General features: G+C 46.8%; 1 protein-coding gene across 2 annotated transcripts in view; it reads left to right on the top strand.

Annotated features, from left to right (window-relative positions):
* LOC144823811 (uncharacterized) overlaps nt 1-17,194 on the top strand; it is a 194,712-nt gene that overhangs the window by 66,566 nt on the left and 110,952 nt on the right. For both annotated transcript variants that reach the window (XM_078682663.1, XM_078682664.1), the window contains exon 3: nt 10,384-11,175. In XM_078682663.1, coding sequence (XP_078538789.1) covers nt 10,384-11,175 — 792 coding nt within the window. The remainder of the gene's footprint in view (nt 1-10,383; nt 11,176-17,194) is intronic.

Genomic DNA, 17,194 nt, shown 5'->3' with positions numbered 1-17,194 from the left:
ACCCCCTCGCCAGTTACGGTGGATGTTGTTTTTTGAGAAATTTCGGTTTGTCATTACGTACAGACCTGGGGCCAAGAACAAGAAAGCGGATGCACTAACCAGACAGGAAAACCCGGAGATGCATGCCAACAAACCTGTCCGGGCCATCATCGCGCTCTCTAATGTACTGTGTGTCACCAGAACGGAGAACTTATTGTCGGGTGTGAAAAGAGGTGCACAAACCTGTGTATGGAGGACTTGGTTGAGACATCATAAAGACTGGAAAGTGAGACAAGGTGTGCCAATGAAAGGAACACAGGTGCTTGTGCCAACCACAACGTTGAGGAAAACTGTGTTTTCTTGGTGCCACGAATCCCCATGTGCGGGCCATATGGGGTATGCTAAGACTCTTGATAAGGCATTAAGACAGTTTTGGTGGCCTACCATTCGTCCCGACCTGTGTCGATGGGTGAAAGAGTGTTCCAAGTGTGCCCGTATGAAGTCAGATCGCCAACAACCACAGGGACTGCTGCATCCATTGCCCACTCCGGAAAACCCTTGGGAGAGATTCTCTGTAGACTTTATTGTCGGTCTTCCTAAAGACGAAGGGAACACTGCTATTATCGTGGTAGTAGATTACCTCACAAAAATGGGTCACTTTATCGCATGCCATCAGGTCCCTACAGCAGGTCAGTTGGCCCACCTCCTTTTGGTTCATATAGTCCGACTACACGGACTTCCAAGGGTTATTGTATCTGTCAGAGGGGCCCAGTTTACAGCTCGGTTTTGGAAGGCCTGGTGCACGGAGTTGCAGATCACATCATCGCTCTCTACCAGTTTTCATCCCCAGACAGATGGGCAGACAGAGAGGCTGAATCAGTCCCTCAAACAGTTTTTGCGTTGTTATGTTGAGGAAAACACTGATTCATTGGTGAAGTGGTTATGGGTAGCGGAAATAGCCTATAATAGCTCTCAGCATTCCTCCACGCTTCACTCCCCTTTTTATTGTTCCTACGGACACCATCCCAGGTTTACACCCCTGTTGCTCCCGACTACCACCAACAGACTGCCCGAGGTGAAAGAAAGGTTGTTGCGTGTGCGCAGAGTACTCCTTGCTACGCGCAAAAACCTTGTTCGAGCTAAGGCCAAGTATAAGTTCCAGGCGGACAAACACCGTAGACCTTGTCCGGTGTATAAAAAGGGAGACCTGGTGTGGTTGTCCACAAAACACATCAGGTTCAAGAGGCACAGTGTGTTTAACCCTAGGTTTATTGGACCTTACCGTGTGGTGGAGCACGTCAATCCGGTGGCCATGCGGCTGCGTTTGCCTGCTTTCTTTCGAATCCATCCTGTTTTCCATGTGTCCCTCTTGAAGCCCTCTCATTGTCCCGTGCGGCGGGCTCCTCTGCCCATCTGGGTCCCGCATGACAGGGAATATGAGCTTAGGAGGGTACTGGACTCCAAGTGGGTACGGGGGCGTTTGCTGTATCTGCTTTCCTGGAAGGGCTATGGCCCCGAGGAGAATTCTTGGGAGCCTGCCAGTGCGTTGCATGCTCCTGGCTTGGTGGCGAGCTTCCACCGTAGGTTCCCGTGCAAGCCTGCTGCCGGTCAGCATCCCTTGTGAGGGGGGGTGTACTGTCAGGATCCGAACATGCGGGTCACTGATCGGCATCAGCACGACCTAAAATCATCCGAAAATACAGTTCCCGGCATGCTCGGGGAGGACGTTGCATGCTTGACGCATGGCACACATTTTTGGAAGTAAACCCCATGCTCGTCAGCGATGGCGGAGCCAATAATTCTTCTGGAGTCAGAGGCTGGTATGTTTCGTTTCAGCAGTACCGGTAATCGTGGCCTCTGTTGAAAGTGATCGTTTCCGGTGGACACTATACCGGAGGTAGGTTTGGGTTCTTTTGGAGGCGAGTCGAATCTCTCTAAGGAACACATTCTGGTGTTGCTCGTTTATGCAGAGATAGACATTCTGCTGTTTAATCTACGGGGAGCAGCCAGGAAACATTTGCTCTCTGTGATTCTGTAGAACGGAGCCAACCTTGTTTACTGACATTTAATGTGGTGTTCCTTCGAACGGATTAAGGATTGGTTGGGCTCCAACCACACTCATTTCGTCATTTGGTTTCCTACTTTGGAGGTGTTGTGAAGGGGAACTTTGAAACACCAGACTTCCAAGTTGTATGTCACAGCTAGCAAGGTTAAGACTCAATTAACCTAGGCGTAATAATTATTTTCTTTTGTTATTTCACATTGCTGTTCTTCTTATGTTCAAGATACAAGGGGAGCTGATTGAGGGGAGACTCAGAGGGATTGGTCTATCTACAAGAGGTCATATGTATATAGGTATGTGTGGTTATGGTAATAGGAATAGTATTGCATCACAAACTCAATAGGCAAATCTCGCAAACCTGTTTCATGTTTTTTCTATTACAGTAGATGAATCTCTGTTCTCACCTCATTCCTCATCCCTGGTTTACGCCTTCACTATTTTTCTTTACAGGTAGGGATAAGGTTTATACAGGGGTTAGCAAGAGCTGCAGATGCCCTGAAAGTTGGAATACGTCCCACTCTGTTTTAGATAATAAATGATGTGTGGAGGGGAAAGAGCCCCCACTTGCCCTGGCGGCCACAATCTGTCCGTGGCCGTAAATATGGAAATTGGGGGTCCGTTATGGCCCCCCCACCCCGGGGACCTCCAACTCCCCAGGGCTTTGAAAATGAAGAGAGGAGGGCCTCGATGGCCCTGGGGACCACCACCTCCCAGGTCCGGCTCCTGCAATGTCCTGAGGTGCCCACCCCCAGGACATTGCTGTTTGCTATGGCAGGGAGGGAAACCTGCTCTTGCTTGAATCAAGCAAAGCAGAATTGCTTTTGAGCAAGGGGATCTGCATATCTAAAGTTCCCTTTGCTCAAAAGCAATGTCGGCTCCTGCAGGAGGCGGGGAGCCGGCGGGACCGTGGGGGCATTGGGGCTCCCCCCGCGGTCCCAATCACAGAGGCCAGGACCCGGGGATGGGATCCCCAGGGCCAAACGCGGCCCCCTCCCCTCTAATAAAAAGCTAAAATAAAAAAAAATTAAAAAAGGAAAAGCCCAGCCCGGAGTACCCGGGGCATAATTGGCCTGAGGAGGGGGATCACGCGGCCCCCTCCATATACATAAATAATTAAAAAAATAAAGAAAGTCTGGCCATGCCCCTTGGGATGGGATTCCAGCGGCCGAAATTGGCCTTGGATTGGAAATTAATTCCCCTTGAATACTGAGGGTCCCTGCGGGCCAAGTAGCTCACCAGGTACCTCCAATATGCGCCACAGAGCTGCGTGCAGAGTGGTGGTCTGGGCCACGCCGCTTTTTACACCACTCTGCGCTTCTTGGCTCACTGTTAGTGGGGCGATGAGGTCCTCTTGTGTCCTGAGGACCTCAGAACACAAGTGCACTTCATACCCCAAGCAGCAGTGCGCCAAGAGGCGCCTTTGCAGAGAGGTGTAAAAAGGGGGTATGGCTTTGGTCACCTCTCTGCAATCCAACTCTGTGGCACATATTGGAGGTACCTGGTGGGTAGGTCTGGGTGGTAAATTCCGTTCTGCTTGCGGAACGTGCAGAATTTGGGTAATTTTGTGTTCTTCAGAGAATGCGGAATTGCTAAAAACTCCACAATCCACGTCTTCACGTAATTTTTTGCTAGTTCACGCTTTCAAAATGCATGTTTGCGAGATATTCCCCCGAGCACACAAACAGTGTTCCCGAACAAGAAAAAAGAATCGCAAATGGGCAGAACAAGCAATTCCACGTGTTGGTGGAACTCTGCGTGCTTGCAGAGATTATTTACGGTTTCGCAGAGGGCTAGTTGGCCCCCAAGGACCCTCAGTATTCAAGGGGAATTAATTCCCCAACTAACAATGCACCAGGGGGGGCATATGCAGAGTGGTGGGGAAAGGGGCATACCTTTTGTCCACCTCTCAGCAATCCCACTGTGTGGGGCTTACTGGAGGCAAGATGTAGGCTAGTTGGCCCCTAAAGAACCCCCAGCAGCGAAGGGGACTGCAATCCCCATCCAAGAGCGCACCAGGGAGTGCGTTTGCAGAGTGGTGGTGGCCTGCTATGAGAACTTAGCAATCCTACTGTGTTGGACTTACTGGAGGTAATTGGAGGGGTAGTTGGCCCCCAAGGTTGTCATTGGTAGCCAACTACCCCTCTTGTTACCTGCAGTAAGTGCCACAAAGTGGGATTGCTAAGACGTCTAAGGGGGACATGCCCCCCTTTCTCCAACACCCTGCAAACGTGCCTCCTGGCTGTCTACGGGATGGGGGCTGAAGTCCAATTTACTCCGTAGGGACTTTGAGAGCCAAGACGCCCTCTTGGTACCTTGTCTAAGTCCTATGCAGCAGAATTCCTGAGCGCTGGTCGGAGGCCCACCACCCTTTCTCCACCACTCTGTAAATGTGACTACTACTTAAAGAAGTATCTTTCTGCACCTCTGATTAGAGATAGTTTTAATCCCCCTGCCCTATTATGTACTAGGGCCTTACAGAGGAGGTTGTGCCAATCACAGGGGTACACCAACGCATAGTGTTCCCTAGTGTATGGAGATGTTTTCACAGTATTCTAAGTATCTTTTAGTATAGCACTGGCTCTAGGTCTGGTTAGTCAGTTATAACCAATACCCGTCAGCAAAAAGTTGGGGTCACAGGATGACTTTGCAACAAGGCCTCTTTCTTTTCCTCTGTCGGTAATTTGTGCACATCTCTTGCTTCTTTCTGCACCTATCTTTGCCTTTCTGGACTTCTGTTTCCTCTTTCCGATTTCTGTTGCTTCTTTCTGCGCCTTTCTTCCTCTTCCTGCACATATCCTACCTCTGTAGGCATAGTTAGAAATTAGCATCAACATTGCGGGGGCGCGAATTATAGTTAGCTGAACTAACTATAACGTCCGACTTTCACTGGTTTTGTACGAGTGAAATGTCCAACTAACTATAACGTCCCTTAAACCTGTGGGTTTTTTCAATGAATTTCTAAGGTTTTTTAAATGCTAAGTTAGAAATATAACGTTCCTGAAACCTGTGTTTGTTTCAGTGAATTTCAAAGGTTTTTAAAATGCTAATTTATAACTAGAACGTCCCTGAAACCTATGTTTTTTTCAATGAGTTGCAAAGGTTTTTTAAATGAAAATTTCTTACTATCACGTCCCTGAAACCTATGGTTTTTTCAGTGAATTTCAAAGGTTTTTAAAATGCTAATTTCTAACTATGCCTACAAAGGTAGGACGAGTGAAGAAAGAGAAAGAAAAGCGCAGAAAAAAGCAAGACAAATGCAGAAAGAGGCAACAGAAGTCCAGAAATGCGGAGAAAGTGCAGGAAGAAGAAGAGATGTACAGAAAGAACCAACAGAAGAGCAGAAAGTCCTCCTGTGCCCCCCAAATTTTGCTGATGGGTACTGGTGATAACTGACTTTGACTAACCAGGCCTAGAGCCAGTGCTATGCTAACATACACTTGGAATACAGTGAAAACCCCTACATACACTAGAGAAAACTATGCGTTGGGATACCCCTGTGATTGGCATTACCTCCTCTGTATTTGCCATGAGTTAATGCCTGGGCCATTGCATGAGTACATGAGTAGTGACTGGATGATTAGAGTGCTACAAGGAGGGTGCATGGTGATTTTATAAGTGCTTGGGTTTTAGCACAGTGATTAGATAAGCACATAGGGTTGGCTGGGTGATTGGAGGATTGCATAGATAGTACCAGGGACACTACTGGACTGCATAGTAGTCCACAAGGTATTGCAGCAGTGCATATCTTAGTGACTGGCTCATTGCATGAGTACATGGGTACCGAGTGGATCATTAGAGTACTGCAAGGAGAGTGCATGGTTAATTTCTAAGTGCTTGGGTATTGGAGGAAACATTTGGATAAGTACATGGTAGTGGCTGGGTTACTGGAGGAGTTCACAGGAAGAGACAGTTTGAATGCAGGACTGCATGAGTTTTACCTGGGTAATTGAAGGAGCAAATGAGAAGTGTATAAGTGGGTACAGGACTGTATGGGTAGGGCATATGGGATTCTAACAGTGATAAGTTAGTGTCTGGATCATTGCATGAGTACACAGCTACTGACTGAATGATTAGAATACTGCAAGGAGAGTGCCTGAGTGAATGGATAAGTGCTTGGGTATTTTTGGAGTGTTTGGATTAGTACATGGTAGTGGCTGGGTGACTGGAGGACTGCACGGGGAGTTGACAGGGTGATTAGTGGACTGCATGGGAACCAGGGGAATTGAAGGAGCGAATAAGAAGTGTGTAGGTGGTTAGAGGACTGCATGGGTAGTAGACAAGGATTGTAGCAATGCATGTATTAGTGCCAGGATCATTGAATGCCTACATGGGTAGTGACTGGATGATAAGAGTACTGCGAGGAGAATATGTGGTGAATTTATAAGTGCTTGGATTTTGGCGCAGTGATTGGATAAGGACATAGGACTGGCTGGGTGATTGGAGGACTGCATAGGCAGTACCAGGGAGATTACTGGACTTCATATGTAGTCCTCAACGGATTGCAGTAGTGCATGTGTTAGTGACTGGGTCATTGCATGAGTACATGGGTAGTGAATGGATGATTAGAGTGCTGCAAGGACAGTGCATGGTGATTTTATAACTGCTTGGGTTTTGGTGGAGTGACTGGATAAGTACATAGTGCTGGCTGGGTGATTAGAGGAGTGCATGGATAGTGACAGAGGGATTTCTGGAGTGCATGGGTACTACCTGGGTAATTGGAGGAGTGAATCAGTAGTGTGCAGGTGGTTAGAAGTCTGCATGGGGCGTGCTTTGGGGATTGTAGCAGTGCATGTGTTAGTGCCTGAGCCATTCCATGAGTACATTGGTACATGGGTACTGACTGGAAGATTACAGTACTGCAAGGAGAGTGCATGGTGAATGTATAAGTGCTTGGGTTTTGGTGGAGTGATTAGATAAGTACCTGGTGCTTTCTGGGTGATTGTAGGAGTGCATGGGTACTGACAGGGTGATGGCTGGACCGCATGGGTAGTGCTCAGGATATTGTAGTAGTGCGTGTGTTAGTGTATAGGTCATTGCATGGGTGCATGGGTACTGACTGGATGATTAGATTACTGCAAGGAGAGTGCATGGTGAACTTATAAGTGCTTGGGTTTTGACAGAGTGATTGGATAAGTAGACACATGTCACATCAGTCCCGCCCCCTCCCTTCACCACTGCAAACACGCCCCCTGTCAGGTTTTAAGTTGGGGGATTCATTCTCCTTGAATCCTGAGGGTCCATGGGGGCCAAGTAGACAGAGTCACCCTCCCCCCCCACCCACAAAGACACTCAGGCACCTATACAGATACTACTACTTGCAGAGAGGTGGACCAAGGCCACGCCCTTTTTTACACCTCTCTGCAACTTAGCTCTGTGGCGCTTACTGGAGGTACCTGGTGGGCTAGTTGGACCCCAGGGACCCTCAGAATTCAAAGGGACTTAATCCCCCTACTTAAAATGTACCATAGGGTGCGTTTGCACAGTGGTGAAGGGGGGGGCCTGATGTGACATGCACCACGTGGCTCGTTTTAAATTGGGGGATTAAGTTGCCTTAAATCCTGAAGGTCCCTGGGGTCCAACTAGCCCACCAGGTATCTCCAGTAAGCGCCACAGAGCTGCGTTGCAGAGAGGTGTAAAAAGAGGCGTTGCCTCGGACCACCTCTCTGCAACCTAGCCCTGTGGCCCGTACTGGAGGTACCTGGTGGGCTAGTTGGCTCCCAGGGACCCTCAGGATTGAAGAGGAATTAATCCCCCAACCTAAAATGCACCAGGGGCACGTTTGCACTGTGGTGCAGGGAGTGGGCAGGGCCTTATGTGACAAGTGTGCAAACTCGCCCTGTGGCGCATGGTAATCTTCCCGCACTGGAGCAATGTATTCCGCAAGCGAAGGATGGGTCGGTGTCTTGCAGCGGCAACAGGTGCTGCAACGATCTCGATCAAGTGAGCGATGCATGAAAATTTGCAGATTGTCTTAGTTTCTCCTTGTCCAATTTCCCAAACAACAGGTACAACTTCCAGGTGCACCACAACTGGACCAAGCACAGTAGGAAGCACATAACTCTCTCAGTAGAGTTCAGGGGGGAAGCTGGGGGTGAAGTCCTTTTGTTCCTGGGACTTCTTAACAGGGAGCCAGCTCTACTCAGGCCCTTGAAGATCTCTTCAAGCCAGGGGACAAAGCACAAAACAAAGTCCTTCCCCTCTCCTTGGCAGCAAAGCAAGTGCAGGTCAGCCCACAAGTACACAGCAGGACAGTCCTTCCTCTTCAGTCTTCCAGCTTTTTCCTTGGCAGAGGTTCCTTCTTGATTCCAGGATGATCTAATTTTCTGTAGTCTGGGGTCCTGTACTTATACCCCAAAAAGTATTTGTTCCCTTTGTGCAGAAGGGCTCTGAGCCCGTTCTGAACCAGTTCTGGGTGTTCCTTGAGCACTTTGTTTTCCTGGCTTTTCCTTTCCTTTCAGAGTGAGGGGCAGGGTCGTCAGCCGCCCAGCAGGAGGTGGAGCCAGCATTGTGGAAGGCAGGCACAGCCCTATTCAGTCCCAGGTGCTACCCCTCCCACCACTCTAGATGCAGATGGAGCTATTCAGCCCAGGGATGGCCCACTCAGCCTCTGGAAGCCACTTAGCCTCTGTCACAAACCAGACAGTCAATTCACAAACAGGCCAAGGCACACAGAAAGGTCAGACAAGAAAACAGCCACCTTCTAAAAGTGTTGTTTTCAAATACAGGATTTGAAAACCATCTTTCCTAAAAGATGTGTTAGTGAATTCTGAGTTCAGGGATACCAAACTTTTAAGTCCTATCTTGCTCGTATGGGAAGATATGCAGGTAACCACTGTACCCAGCATTCCCTATTATAGCCTATGGGCAAGATAGCCTTACAATAGTGAAAAAACGAAAATGGCTGTAATTCACTACCAGAGCATGTCACCCACACTACTAAATGCTCTACCTCTCACATACACTGCACCCTGCCCGGGGGGTTACCTTGGGCCTTCCATAGAGGTGTCCAATGTGTACAGAAAGGGAAGGGTTAGGCCTGGTCAGTGGGGACACTGGCCAGGTTGACATGGCAGTTCACAGACTGCACACAGGCACTGCGGTGGCAGGCCTGAGACACCATTTTAGGGCTACTCATGTGGGTGGCACAATCAGTGCTGCAGGCCCACTAGTAGCATTTGAATCACCAGCCCTGGCACACTCAGTGTACTTTAATAGGAACTTCTTGATAATACAAATATGCCTATAATGGATAACCAATTACAATAACAATTTACTCAGGGAGCACTTGCACTTTGACACTGATCAGCAGAGGCAAAGTGCCCAAAGCATCTAAGCCAGCAAAAACGAAATCCAGCACAGCGTCACAAATACAGGAGGTAATGGCAAAAAGTCAGGGGAAACCATGCCAAAGGTTCCAGGTCTAACAACAGCCAACACGTTTTGTTCACTACATGTGAACTTCATCTGGGCTTGAGTATTATCCTTCAAGGCGTATCTATAAAAATCATGGAATTTCAGTATGCGTGATTAGCTTCTAATTAATAGGACCCCAAATGCTTTGCCTCATGATTGTTGTAATAGTGGTATAGGCCACCTTGATAAGTGCTGTTCAATATCCCACAGATCGGGTTCGTAGTGTGATTTCACACTACGAAGCTGTCCCTGCCAGCTGCTGCTACTCCTAAAAACATTGCACCACATACCTTGCAATGGAAGCACTCTTTTATGAGCACAATAATGCAATCAATTGTCAATAGAATGAAGGTGATATTCAAATTCTTTCTGGGCTGCCTCAAAATCTTTTGGCCATGTCAGACTAGTGGAACAAATTGATTTGCACTGTCTTCCCCACATGTGCAAAAAAACGTAACAGATGTTTTGTCTCTGCACAAAATGTATTTACTTCACTTCTGTATATGCAGCATACATTGCATGAAATCAATTTGCACTATTGCTATGCAAACCATTTGCTGCATTCTCTAATACACAAGCAGCAGAGTTGTTGCAAATGCCTTTGTAAATTACCACGATCTCTGTGTTCTATATTAGTTATAATATACATTTTAGAAATCTGAAAAAGGGCAGGATTGCTCTCCAGGTTGTTAATGCACCTGTCAGATCACTCCTTAGCTTCGCAAAGCTTTTAGAAAGAAGCTATTGTACGTGAGTGAGAAAACCAATCAGGAGAATTCTTCAGCCACCAGAAATCCAGCCAGCACTAATATCCTAAGTGATAAGAATTATGCTTTTTGTGAACAGGTTCTGTTCTACAGTCTTATTTTACCAATGACATGTTAGATTTTCAAGCAAACAGAATAACATCTCCTTTTTATATATTTCAGATCCAGAAGCTACACCTGCATCTACTGCTGCTCTTATTGCAGCAGGTGACACCACGACAGCAGCAACCACTACTACTACCACCACTCCTACAACAATCACCACCACACCCACAACTACCACACCCACAACTACCACCACCACACCCACAACTCCTACCACCACCCCTACAACTGTCACCACCACCCCTACAACTGTCACTACCACACCTACAACTCCGACTACATCTCCCACCACCACACTGACCACCCCTACCATCACAACAGCTTCCACCACCCCTACAACTGTCACCACCACACCTACAACTATGACAACAACTGCCACCACCACACCAACCACCCCTACCACCACAACAGCTATCACACCTACAACTGCCACCACCACACCCACAACTACCACCACCACACCCACAACTCCTACCACCACCCCTACAACTGTCACCACCACCCCTACAACTGTCACTACCACACCTACAACTCCGACTACATCTCCTACCACCACACTTACCACCCCTACCATCACAACAGCTTCCACCACCCCTACAACTGTCACCACCATGCCTACAACTATGAGTACAGAAATCATCATCACCACCATGTCTACTGCCACACCTACAACTATTAAAACCACCACTGCAAATCATACTACAACTCCGCCAACCCCTCCCACAAATCCCACAACCACACCCCTTATCTCCACAACTGTGTCTACAATACCAGCGACATGTGCATCAGATGAATTCTCTTCAGGATCATCAACCTGCCTGTGCAGTGACAGTTACTATGCAGACTCTGGTAAAGTCCATCATGTTTCTTTGGGAGTCAATTACAAGCAAAACAAATATATTTGTTTGATCTGTGGGCCTTCAGTGGTTTGTGAGGGATTACCTCAGAATGTGCAATGTCTAGAGCCATGAGTTAAGAAACTGCATAAAGTATCATTTAGGGTTTTGATAGGAAAATAACACTGGCTCTAACTACTATATATCTGGAGCCTTTACATGTCATCTATAGAACTGACTATGGGCCCACAGTAATGGCTATCAGGTTAGGCTGGTATCCATGGTGAGTGGTGTATTTGCAATGAATTCAACAAGAGCTATAAGAAATGTCTACTTGACAAATTTATGATAAGCACATGGAAAAGGTTGGTCTCATTGTGACATTGGGTATCAGTAGTGCAGTCATGACTTCTCCTAAATGGTGGGAATGTGCTAGTCTCCTACATGGGGCAAAGAGCACTGTGAAAGATAAAAGTGCCAGTGAAGAAATAATAGATACTTTTTGAAGGTTTCACTCGCAAAGATTGACATTAGCCGGACACACGCTCGACCCAATCTTCCCCTCCAGCAACCACGTCTCCTTCAATCACGTCACAGGACTTCACTGGACGGACCACAGCTGCGTTCACTTCAGCTTCAGAAAAACCACAACCCACCACCACCCAAAACAAGTCCCCCACAGAAACTGGAACAAACTTACCACCGACGAACTCACCACTTCGCTAAGCCAAAACCTTCCCGCCAAATCATCGGACCCTAATCAAGCAGCCATCAATCTCACACAATGGATCACCTACTGCGCTGACGAATTAGCGCCCTTGATAAAGCAACACAACAAGCCAGGTAGCAAGAAAAGCCTCCTGGTTCAACAACGAACTCAAGAACTCCAAAAAGAACTGTCGCACCCTCGAGAAAGCCTGGCGAAAAAACCCAACCACAGACAACATGACCGCCCTCAAGGACGCCACCCGCAAACACCACCAGCTGATCCGATCCACCAAGAAATCTGCAATCAAGGATCGACTCGACAACAACGCCCACAACAGTAAGGAACTCTTCAGCATCGTCAAAGAGCTTACCAATCCCAGCGCCGACACCAACGACATCACTCCCTCTCAAGACCTCTGCGACTCTCTAGCCTCGTTCTTCCACAGTAAAATCGCTGACATACATAACAGCTTCGGCGACCAGTCCACTCCCCTCACCACCGAACTGAAGCACCCCACCACCACCCTTTGCGCCTGGAGCCCGATCAGCACCGAAGACACCATCCGCTTGATGAACTCCATTCACTCTGGATCCCCAACCGACCCATGCCCCCATCACATCTTCAACAAGGCCGACTCCATCATAGCACCCCAACTCCGGGATATCATCAACTGCTCCCTCAACACCGCTACCTTCCCGGAAAGCTGGAAACATGCCGAACTCAGTGCCCTCCTGAAGAAACCTGCAGCAGACCCCACAGAACTTAAGAACTACCGCCCCATCTCGCTACTCCCTTTCCCTGCCAAAGTCATAGAGAAGACCGTCCACAGTCAGCTCGCCGCCTTCCTCGAGTCCAACGACTCCCTCGACCCCTCACAGTCCGGCTTCCGAGCCAAACACAGCACCGAGACCGCCCTCATCGCAGCCACAGATGACATCCGAACACTACTCGACAACGGGGAAACAGCTGCCCTTATCCTCCTGGACCTCTCCACAGCATTCGACACGGTCTGTCATAGCACCCTTGTACAACGCCTCAGCAACGCCGGGATACAAGGAAAAGCATTGGATTGGATCATATCATTCCTCGCCAGAAGAACCCAGAGAGTCCGCCTCCCCCCCTTCAGATCAGAGGCCACCGAAGTTATCTACGGCGTACCACAAGGATCGTCGCTCAGCCCCACCCTCTTCAACGTCTACATGAGCCCCCTTGCATCCATCGCACGCCAACACAACCTCAAAATCATCTCCTACGCTGATGACACACAGCTGATCCTCTCCCTCACCAAAGACCCAAACACCGCCAAAACCAACTTACATGAAGGGATGAAAGATGTAGCCGAATGGATGAAGAATAGTCGTTTAAAACTGAACTCAGACAAGACGGAAGTCCTCATCCTAGGATCATCCCCCTCTGCATGGGGCGACTCATGGTGGCCACTAGCCCTAGGCAACGCGCCCAAACCAACGGACCATGCTCGCAACCTAGGATTAATCCTAGACTCCTCCCTCTCGATGACCAGACAAGTCAACGCCATCTCATCATCATGCTTTAACATCTTGCGTATGCTCAAAAAGATCTTCCGATGGATCCCCACCGAAACAAGAAAGACGGTTACCCATGCACTTGTCACTAGCCGACTGGACTACGGAAACACCCTCTACGCCGGAACCACAGCCAAATTACAGAAAAAACTCCAACGCATTCAGAACGCCTCAGCCAGACCCATCCTAGACTTACCCCGCCACAATCACATTTCCGGCCACCTGAGAGACCTTCATTGGCTCCCCGTCAACAAGAGAATAACGTTCCGTCTCCTCACCCACGCGCACAAAGCCCGCTACGACCTAGGACCCAAATTCCTCAACACGCGCCTAACCTTTTACACCTCCACCCGCCAACTAAGATCGTCCAATCAAGCCCGCGCCGCGATTCCACGCATTCGAAAAACCACCATGGGAGGAAGATCTTTCTCCTACTTAGCGGGCAAAACCTGGAACTCTCTCCCCACCCACCTCCGCCTTACACAGAACCACCTCTCCTTCAGAAAACAACTAAAAACTTGGCTATTTGATAAATAACGAATTCCCCCCCCTCAAGTGCCTTGAGACCCTCCGGGTGAGTAGTGCGCTATACAAATTCTTTACTTACTTACTTATTAGCTGGACAGAGTCTATTTTTATCTAGTGTATGCCAATGTGTTGATAGGTGCTTTACTGTAGAAACTATGCACATATGACACACTTGAGGTTCAACCAGGGAACTCTAAGGGTGTCAGCCTTGAAGATTCCTTGGATTATAGTGGCTTCTCAAGGCAAATGTTCTTTGTACACGAGGGAGAGAGCCATCACTGAAGAAGAAAGAGTACCTGTTGATATCCCTTGAGCAATGGTGGAGATGTATGCCATGATAATATATTCTGACCGTTGTTAGTGCCCATACCCAGTAGTGAAAAAAACTCCTGAAAGGGTACTCAAAATGTCAATGAACATGGCCAGCTGTTTTCCAACGAGACAAGCTTTACAGGCACAAAACAAAAGTTGATGTTGGCTGTTGCTGTTATAAATTACAAAGAGTTATATCGGGTAACACAATTTTTCAATGAGAATTGTGAAGGATGTTAAATATTCAACATCCGTGACAATGGGTTTAGAAACAATCCCTTTGTTTAATTTAGTAAAGCGGGGTTGTCTTTTACAAACTGTTTCTTAATCATCCCCTATTAAAAAATGAAAACATGCATACTAATTAGTTGTTCTGTGAAAACAATTTGAAAAAACATATACATTGTAAACACGAAAGCATGACAAAAATAACTTTTTCTAATTTAGTATATTTGCATCATATATCAAATGCTACATCTAGCAAAACAATTATTTTACTTTCTATTTTTACTATAAACTGCCCATAATGTACTCAAAACATATAATAAATCAACAATCATGATTTAGTGAAAACATGATACACAGTGAAAATAAAATAAGCACAGTATAAATACATACAAAACATACAAAAGATGAAAACATAATATATCTGATGCCCAAGAATCAAGGTGCGAACTATTCTTTATCTTCGTTTTCTGTCTTACAATAGCTGCGTAGGACATTAAACAATGGTGTTGACGCTTCAACCCTATGGAAAAGTGTTAATAACTTTGCATCACTGTGGGTCTTTCACAGGACTAAAAAATTGAAAAAATGGGGGACGGTCTTCAAAAGATTAAATTCAAGAGTACAATCAAACTTCTCCAATTCATGATTGTGTCCTACCAAAGGATCAACAAGTATCCAACAGCAATATATGCACCGCATCACCATGAACCTAAGACAGAGTTCACTTTGCACCGATGGAGAATATCATCCATTAAAAAGGTTTCATTCTAGTGGATTCTGAGTGCAGCTCAGTGCTTGCCCATGCTACTCCATCACATTTATATGACGCTGAATATACCAAATTTAAAAAAGTCCTTTGAGTTGTGTCTGGCATGTTTTAAATGTATGTGTTTTTTCAATTTGTTTTTACGACAAGTTGCTATGCATGTTTTCTCATTTTTTATAAGGTATGATTAAGAAATGTAGGGCCCGATTATTATGGCGGGCGATAAGCCATCCGACAGCTAGTTGGAGGCTTTCCACCCGACATCTATTGTTTCGGTTCAACCGCCGTATTATAATACCGGCTGTCAAAGTGAAACCCACGGAGGGATTCCGCTCCACTTCCAATGGGCTCACAGAAGTCGTCAGGGCAGTACACGGAACAATAATCCCATAATGACAGTAGAGCCAGCCATGGCACTGCCATTGGAATTATGATATTGCTTTCAACCTGACCTTTCATGGCGGTCCGCCCGCCATGAAAAGGTAGGCAGAAAGTGACTTTGGGGGCCCTTAGCAAGGCCCCCTTTCCACCTCCGAAATGGCATCTGGGGATCACTTATGGTGCCCCCCTAAACATCCCTGCACCGTGTGGCAGGCACTGCGTGGTGCCTGCTACATGGTTCAGAGATATTTAAAAACATCCATTTTACAATTGTCAGTTGCTGCAGGCCTTTTCCGCCAGCTGCAGAAGCTGCAATTGCAAACTGGATTTTCTGACTGTCCATTGGGTGGTCACATCCAAATACAGTGGGTGGAACCGCAAACCTATAATCGGGCAGTTCCATTCTGCTATCATGCCAGTCAGACACTCGTCCGACCAACATCATAATTAGGCCCATAGTAAAAACCATCCGTTCTTTTTTCCTAAATTGACCAAAGGGATTGTTTCGCGACCCTTTGTCACGGATGTTGAATGTTCAACATCTTTAACAATTCGCGTTGAAGAATCGTGTTACCCAACAGAACTCTTTGTAGCTTATATTTGTACATCCATGTTCTGAGGGACATAATGCAACCCCATTTTATTTAATGGTTGGCTGTTGCTGGGCATGAAGTATGCTAACTCTGAAATCGAAAGAGAGAACTTAATAGACTACAAAAATTGAAAGAGGCAGGAATTCAAAATCCAATTCAAAGACTAAATAACGGAGAGTTATAGTTGAAGCAGAGCTCAGCTATACGTGTGTGCGGAATTCACATAAACTTCCTTTGCATAATTATATGAAATTGCAAGAAAATTATTTGAAAATATGCATGATTCCAAAAATGCCAATTTGTCATTTAGCGCTATATTTTAGCCCATAATGTGCCTTTGCATCAGTTTTCTGGACACAGGAATACATTTTGCACCAAAAATAGCACAAAAACACAACTGATGTGAACAAGAGCCACTTGCTTTCTAGTTGGCAGCATTGTTTGTGCACTTCTGCGCTATCATAATGCCATGAACAGAGGTGTAGTTTCAGGAATTTCGTAAAACAAGTGCAATACAACATGAAACTTTTACAATTAACAATGGTGTGATCTAAATTTTACCCAGACCTACTCCGGTATTCTACAAGGGATGGAAAGCATGTGAGCAGACAATGAATGGTAATCAGAGTGTCATAAACAGGAAACAGACAGAGACCTCAACGTGTTCCAGAGAACCTAGACTAAGAGGCAAGCTCCCGTATTTGGCATCCTCCTGCTTCTTGAATAACAGGAGGCCCAGGGAAGACTTAGGCTTGTAAGATCTGTAAGAAACACTTTGATTGCTCCAGTTTTGGAGCCCTTGGTTTTCCATGACTATGAGGATGCCGTTAAGAAAAGATGTGTAGTCAATCATGTTTGTCCAAACAAACAGGCTGATCTCATGATCACTTTATTTGGAGCAGCAGAAAGGGAGAAAATAATGTACCTGTATTTTGACGAGGCAGGTACGGTGACCTCCTAAGTACTACCCA

The sequence above is a fragment of the Lissotriton helveticus genome, chromosome 3_1 (assembly GCF_964261635.1).
Source record: "Lissotriton helveticus chromosome 3_1, aLisHel1.1, whole genome shotgun sequence".
Classification (NCBI taxonomy): domain Eukaryota; kingdom Metazoa; phylum Chordata; class Amphibia; order Caudata; family Salamandridae; genus Lissotriton; species Lissotriton helveticus.
Note: the sequence above shows the minus strand (reverse complement) of the source record. Positions and strands in the feature narration are given on the sequence as shown.